The sequence below is a fragment of the Euprymna scolopes genome, chromosome 18 (genome assembly GCF_053919585.1).
Source record: "Euprymna scolopes isolate OS-2025 chromosome 18, ASM5391958v1, whole genome shotgun sequence".
In the NCBI taxonomy this organism is placed as follows: domain Eukaryota; kingdom Metazoa; phylum Mollusca; class Cephalopoda; order Sepiida; family Sepiolidae; genus Euprymna; species Euprymna scolopes.
The window spans coordinates 120,843,992-120,852,125 of record NC_136499.1 but is presented as its reverse complement, the minus strand read 5'-3'; the positions used below and the strand labels follow the sequence as shown (position 1 = coordinate 120,852,125).

General features: G+C 38.5%; 1 protein-coding gene across 1 annotated transcript in view; it reads left to right on the top strand.

Annotated features, from left to right (window-relative positions):
* LOC145297791 (uncharacterized) overlaps positions 1 to 6,546 on the top strand; it is a 35,811-nt gene extending 29,265 nt beyond the window's left edge. The window contains exon 4 of the mRNA XM_080144076.1: positions 5,528 to 6,546. Within this exon, the coding sequence (XP_080000202.1) occupies positions 5,528 to 6,357 (830 nt within the window). The 3' untranslated portion in view covers positions 6,358 to 6,546. The remainder of the gene's footprint in view (positions 1 to 5,527) is intronic.
* Positions 6,547 to 8,134: the final 1,588 nt, after the last annotated feature.

Genomic DNA, 8,134 nt, shown 5'->3' with positions numbered 1-8,134 from the left:
TCTGTGAGATAGAGGTTGCAAGGAGGAGAAAAGGACATCTCCTACGAGGCTACGAAGTCTATTTTGAACTCTATCAAGGCAGGACAAGTCCTTTCTAGCAGCTCCTGCCCAGATGTGGCAACAGTATTCCATCCTTGGACGTACCTGGCTCTTATATAGATAGAGAATAGCATCAGCAGTGAGATATCTACTGGATCGATAGAAAGATCCCACCATTTTTCCAGCGGCCTTGGCAACAGATTTGATATACGTGTTCCATTTAAGATCAGGAGTAATGGTCAAGCCCAGAAGCTTGTCAAAACTTGAGGCCTCCTGAAGACGAGAGCCATTCATTTCAATTGATGACAAATGTGGATTAGAATGTTGATGATGTAAAGAGAGAAGCTTGGTTTTAGATGCATTAAAAGTAACCAGCCACTCCTTTCCCCATTGTACTACGTGCTCAAGATCAGAGGAGAGAATCTGAGAGAACTTGGTCGTTTACTGTCTTAGATGTGGTACCATAAATGGTAGTGTCGTCAGCATAAATGTCTACAAATGATGTAAGGATATGATTTGGAAGATCATTAATGTAGATCAGGAAAAGAGTTGGGCCCAGGATGGATCCCTGAGGGACACCGGCATTAATACTGTGAGCTTCTGATTTTTGCCCCTCAACTACTACTCTTATGAACCTATCAGAAAGAAATGATGTAATAATTGAGAAGACTTTTCCAGCTATACCATAGCTAGCGATCTTATGAAGTAAACCTTTATGCCATACCCTATCAAAGGCTTTAGATATGTCAAGAGCAATTGCCCTAGAAAGATTGCCACCGTCGAGAGATTTGCTAATCCTATGCGATATAACTGTAAGGACATCTGCTGTAGATCTAGCAGAACGGAAACCATATTGAGTGTCACTAAGAAGGTTATTTTTGTTGAGATGTTTGATTACTTCTGTATTTAACACAGATTCTAGCAACTTATTCATGACGCACAGGAGACTTATTGGCCTGTACTGAGAGGGGGATGAGCGATCACCTGAATTCTAAAATACAGGGCATACTGATGAGATTTTCCAGGGAGATGGGAAACTATTCTCCTTAAGACAACGTTTAAACAGTTTTGTAAGTATGGGCGCTAGTTCAGGTTGAAGTTTTTTGAGTACTATAATTGGAATACCATCAGGGCCAGTTGCTTTACTCGAATCAAGGTTTTTGATTAGCTTCGCAACATCACGTACAGATATACGTATATCACATAGCGTGTTTTCTGATACAGGAAGAAATATTGGGGGTTGGCGGTCTTGGTCGCAAAGGGTAGAATTAGCTGCAAAGTTCTTGACAAAGAGTTTGGCTTTGTCTGATGCTGACGAGATTACCTCAGGTCCATTGATAATAGTTGGGATGGAGCACACGCTTGTGTTCAGGATTCTGTTTGCTATTTGCCAAAACTTGTGGGAACCAAGCCGCTGCTCAGCTACTTTGGACTTAACAGATTGAGCATACAACTCTCTTGCGTTCCTTATTACTTTCTTACAATGGTTGCTCGCAGTCCTGAAAACGGCTTTAGTTTCCATACATCTCTTACGTTTGAAGCAGTGGAAAAAGTGATTTCTGTGCGCAATGGCAGCAGCACATTCTGGAGAGAACCATGGCTGGATGTTAGGTTTTTGCTGAAACTTTTTAGAGGGTATGAAATGGTCAATACCTACAATTAACCATTCAGTTAGGTCTAATACTATAGAGGACACATCCTTTTTAAACATGGAATGCAGAGGTAGATCAGATATAAATGTACGGAAGCTATCCCAGTCAGCCTTAGTGTATCGATATACTGTACGATGAAGAGGTACGTCTGGGGACTTATTACATTTCATTTTTATCTTAATTGATACAACAGAGTGGTCGGAAGATCCAAGAGGCGACAGAAAAGGAACTGAACATAGTTCAGGGCAAGTTGTGAGAAAAAGGTCTAGTAGGCTCGCATACTGGCCGTCATTATCGGGCACACGGGTAGGTTCCTGAACAATCTGAGTGAGGTCATAGGCAATGGAGAAATCATGACAGAACCTCCCCTCATCATCGGTCTTGTTTGAGTGGGTCAACCATTCGACGTTGTGAACATTGAAGTCTCCACATACGTGAATGTTAGCTGAAGGATAAGTAGAAAGGACTTGGTCAATTTTCTCAGATATGGTTTGAAAGATAGTAACTCCGCTGTTGTGGGGGCGATAGAGAGTAAATATAAATGCAGTAGTGTGAGCTAAAGCAACCCGAAAGCACATATAGGGTAAGTTAGGATCTTCCCTGGAGATGTCCCTCCCACATGGAAAGCTATCTTTAATATAGGCACATATTCCATGCCCATGGCGATCTTGGGGGTCAGATTTAGAAGTTAAGTTAGAGTATCCTGTAATTGCAAACTCATCTAGGGAAATAGCCTGTCCAATGCCAGTTTCACTTAAAAATAAAAGGTCTGGTTTAGTCTCCTGTAATTGGGTTTCAACCTCTGGAAGGTTAGAACGAAGACCCCTGATGTTGGAGAAGGAGACATGGTAGTAGGGGTCTACGTTGGAAGTTGGAGAACCGGGTTTAATCGTGTATTTTTTCTTGAAACTTGTCATGATGAAATTTTGGAATTTGTGGACTAGTTCGACAGATTTACTTAGAGCAGGACAGAGAGTGGAAACTAAGAGAGAAAAAGAAACGAAGAATTTTCTTTTTTTTTTTTGTAGCACATGATAAGGTAAAGCCGTAACAATTACCCACTAGTATGCCATCGAGAGGCCCCACCAGAAGCTACTGCATGGTCCAGATTCCATTCACCAAATGGCAATACAGCAACCCCAGTACTTTGCACCTGCTGATAGGACAGCCTCCTTAGTGGTTAATCCAAGGTTCGGGTCCCTGACTATCAGGCGGATAACGTCAGCCCAGACAAAACGTTTACCTCCAGCACCCTTACTAGTGACATGGCTACAAGGATAGACATAGAAACAGAAAATTTCCACCAACTCTGCCAACTGTTCGCGCAAAATACTGCCAACCTAGAAAACAGCTTTTTCTTCTCCCTTTGTCAGAAAAATCACTCATTAAAAAATGAGGACTGAGGGACAAATAAGAAGAAGCGAGAGTAACAGTAATATCTGGTGTTTTTTTTTGGGAGGTGCTCAATATCCTTAGTATAACAGCTCTGTCCAGTCCGGTTAATCAGCATAACACAAGCACTATGAATAGTGTTGAAAATTATTTTAATAGCTTAAAACAATTTACCTCCCATATAAAAAAAAATTAATTACTTCAATGTAACTCAGGTACTACATTTGAATATTTTCTAATCCTATCAATTGACCATATGAATAGATAGTAATCGCAAAATATCATAATAAAGCAGTGGTACAGAAATACGAGGATGGTAAGATTCGCAGATACATGCGCATCAAACTGATAATTTTCTTGAATATTTCAGATAAAAAAAACAAAAGAAATTGCTCTACCATGTACACAGTTCGCTCTGACAATAAGGACAAATAATAGTTATTAAATATTAATAGTTAAAGTTCCGCTGATACACTTTTTCTTGTAAGATAAGCAAGTTGAAACCTGCCGTTTATTGGATGGATTAGTATTTGATTGTAATAAAATATGTATAGCGAAAATTATGGAAACTGAGAAACTGGCATACCGTTGAAGCGTCTGTGCGTATGTGCGTCATGTGGAATCAAGCTGCTGGACGGGGTAGGGAAGAAAGACTCAAGATGGCGGCACTCATAAATTATATAACTAACGGTCTCGCAAAGTGAAGCCAAATCTTGCTGCTCGACTGCATTAAAGGAGAGCGCGAGAAAAACATAAACAGCGTTGTAAAAGAAGCCTTACATACTGTTGTACGAGAAGTTGTAGCGACGGTTGTACAGGAATATTCGTAGACTGTTGTACGAGTAGTTTTGGAGACATTTGTGTGAGAGTATTTGAAGACTGTAGTAGGAGAATCCTTGGAGACTGCTGTTGCGTGCAAAGGCTGTCTCTCCTTTTTAAATTAATTTTCCCTTCCTTTTTGTTTGTGTTACAGTATGTCGCCGTCCTATAACCAGGATACACTTGCGGCAGATGATCGCTTGCGATTTTGATATTCTTTATAAACTATGTAGTTTCTAAAAACAACATTCCCATCACTTGATAATATGACAATAACCTCTTCTCGTATTCTAGATACAATAAAACGTCTTAAATCATCGAAAACATTTGAAACTGGTATAACCCCTACTATGATAATGAACGTAGTGATTTACTGAGCTGGACCATATCTTATATAAATATTATATTATAGGTTTTACCGAATCTTGATTCATTTATAGCTGGTGAGTTGCCTCCGTTGTTTACGAGAACTCTTGTAAACAATGATAATTGGTAGAAAAAAGATGAAGATTGTTATGTGAGACCACGTGCTCCGCCGCTCGACAACAAATATTGACCAAAACGCCGTCTCTCGTTGGTATCTTCTCTTTCATCGTTTCTTCTGTCCAAGTTTTCGTTGTCGACTGCTGAAGAAGTGAGTATGTAGGAGTACACAAGTATAAAATAAATAAATCAACTAAGAAGAAACCTCGGAAACCTTTTATGGATATCAGTTGGGCTTTGCATGCGTGTCTGGCTTATCTTGCCTGTGATAAACTTTATTCTGTATATATTTGTTTTTATCCACCTTTTTCTATTAATGCGCATTATAAAACACACCCAAACTTTCTAATTAAACGAAATGAATGACGCAGACGAACAGACGTAGAGTTTACATTCGTTTTAGATTATTTCCAACATATTATTTCTACAGTATTGGCGGTTTCCGTTGAGACTGGTCCTAAAATATTAGTTTTCTCAGCTCGAAAACGTGACGTCATTCGTCATGGTTCGAGTCAGTTTTCTCTACTGTTTGACCTGTCTCAATTAGCGAATATAATTCTGTTTAAAAGATCTAACTCAGTCTGACCATATCGAAATACACGAAAGGTAAATTAAACGCCGTATGTTGGGGATTTCTCCTCTTTCATCTTTTCTTTTGTGCGTGTGTGACTTGATCGCAGGGAAACAATTATCTACGTTCTAAACTCCAAACCAGTCTGTCAACGCTTTATGTCTATATTTTACATAAGCTCATCTCAATCTGCTCTTAGGCACGACTTGCCTTCAGCAGTCCCGAACGAAAAACATCGCAATCCGAAGACTATCGCAAAGAAATTGCCACTATTTTAAAATGCTCGTAAACTACTTCTAAATATTGACATCTATTTTTACTTATAACTGTCACAGTTCGATTAACAATGCTATTTCAGCTTTAATTTATTTTCCTTAATGAACAATTTCCTCTCTAATATCTTTTTTATTAAACCCACTTATAACAATTCTTCTGCTAAGTAACGTATTTTTATATTGTTTTATTTCTAACACTTTTTTGTGTGGCGGGAAACGTTTATAGTATCACAGTTAAATTTTATATTTAGCATTTAAAGTTTTGTTTTAATCACGTTCTATTTATTTTATTCTAGCGTCCACTGATTCTGTGCCGATAAAATTTAAGAAAGAATGCGCTCTGACTGACCTCTTCACAGTGTCCGGCCTGTTCCCTTCCACAGATGAGGCTAATGTTAATAATTTCCTCGTTCGGCAACACCTCTTACACGAAACCCGCCAAGAATTGCAGGGAATTTTATCCAAAGTTCCCTATATTCGAATGGTTTACACACGACATTGCGGCTCTAACACTCCGCCTGGAGCTCGCCGACGAACATTGAAGAAACGTGTTTTACCACCAAGTGCATACACAAACATTGAGCCGCGAAAATCAGAATCCTCCGAGACGATAGCTTGTGTCGAAACAATCTCCGAATTGGCCGCCCTCAACACGAATGATCGGAACACAGTGGGCCGCGCTATAGTCTGTCATCAGTCAAAGCTATTCAATCTCAGCGGGGAGGAACTGGCCGAGATGATTAATACTGCAAGGAAAGCATACAAAAAACCATGCGAGACGCAGGACATCATTGACATGAGAGAGGCTGTGGGGACTCTATACAACCTCGAGACGGAATCCCCGTTTATGAAAACGCACGATCAGTGGTTGGCGCGTGTACGGGCACAGATGAGAAAAATCGCACCCTCGAAGGAGGAAGAAGATGCTAAACCAGTGAATAAAAAACATGAGTATATTCCGCGATTAAAGGCGATTGAAGCAAAGTCGCCCGAAAATAAGTTAACAGAAAGCGAATCCAGTCCGCCACCTTATATTTCAAATTGCTTCCTTGGCAAAAAGAGAATTTTCCCTGCAAAACACGACAGAGAGTTACCTAAGATAACAGCTATTCCACTTGGCCCCTAAGATACAGTTATTTCGCCTTTTTCTAAATTTACACATTTAAAAAGAAAACAATATATATCCTATGATGAATTCATAAAACTATTTCAACTGACTCGATCTATGTTTATTTATAAACTGGCGAGTATCGACGTAAATCTGCAGGGAGTTGTAAACAATCTACTTATAATAAAAGAAACACATTTCCCTGTCCGTATGTGTGTCCATTTTTTAACTTTTCTTACGAAAGTCAGATATAACACTTTGATTTAAGCTGAAAGGTCAAGGATTACGACAAAATAATTGTGATACATAATTAAAATAAAAATCGATAAATATATAATATGCACCTGCGTATATTTAAAAAAAAAAAATTAGTGTTAATTTTAATTTATTAATACAAATAATATTGTAGGGTCTGCATTCGATTCTGGCAATTATAAAAACGGATTTCTTTCTACATTTAATTTATTTGTGCCAATAATATTTTCGTATTATTTGGATCCTTCCGATTATTGTTATCATCTTAATGCAATTATCATAGGGTTTCGGTCGTTGTAACCACCAACCATTTTTAGATGTATTTTGGTGCACTCGAAACTGCTTCTGTTGAACCCAAAGACCCCTGGCGCAGTGATTAAATTACTTAGAAAAACCAGTTATAAAAGCGAGATTCTCCTGAAGATTAAAGGTTCACTCACTAGTGTGGGCAACCGGAAATAGAATTGCGAATTAATTACGACCTCTATTCAGTAATGGATGCCAAGGAGAGCATCTTTCTCCCGTAAAGTGAATAGAGGGTCCCGTTCCAAATTCCGTCCAAATTCCCCACTCCGACAGAAAAATCCAAGAATTCGACAAGATACACATGAAGAATGTCGGAGAGTATATCGACCGAAACGTTGTAAAAATGATACTCAAGATGAGAACAGTAGTTCGAAGAATCCAAATAATACGAATAATCTATCCTAATTTCCAGAATTCAGAAACGTAATACTATTTTAATTTATTAATACAAACAATATTGTGAGGTCTACGTTCATATATATGCGATTTTTGTGTGTTTTCTAAAAAAGAAATACCAAAAAATCTACATATGATCAAAGTGTGAATTCGTATGTCATATTTAATGAAAAAACAGGAGAAGTATTCCTATTCGCACAAAAGGGGTCTATAATATATATATATATATATATATATATACCACAATATAAGTTCATATATATGCTATTTTATTAGATATTAGTGGCTGCGCCTGGTCGACACACAAAACGCCGAGGCAAACCCAAAATCGAGTACACTCAACATCAAGTACACTCAACATCAAGTACACTCAACATCAAGTATCTCAACATCAAGTACACTCAACATCGTCTTACCAACGCTTTTCCTGTGAACTCGGAGCATAAAAATTCCCATACGCACAAAAGAAAATCACTAAAAAAACAGGGTAAGGATAATGAGTAAACGTTGGATAAAATGATGGTTAAAATTATTAAGAGCTTGCCAGGATTCGAATCTTGAATCGTCTGATCCGAAGTCAGGCGTGTTATCCATTGTGCCACAAGTCCTATCAATATGCCGAAAAACTGTATCCAGACAGTGCTAAATTCCGTTAACATGGGCAGGTAATTTTTCGACAAAAATGAAACGGCCCACCAAACCCTTATTTCGGGCTTTTTACGTGGCTCGACCTTGTTCGTCACTAACCATATATAGATAAGGACAATGTATGGACTCGCACCTTTCAGGGGGAAAAAAATTTCAATTCGGTGCATCCGTTCGAAAGTGTTATTTGTAT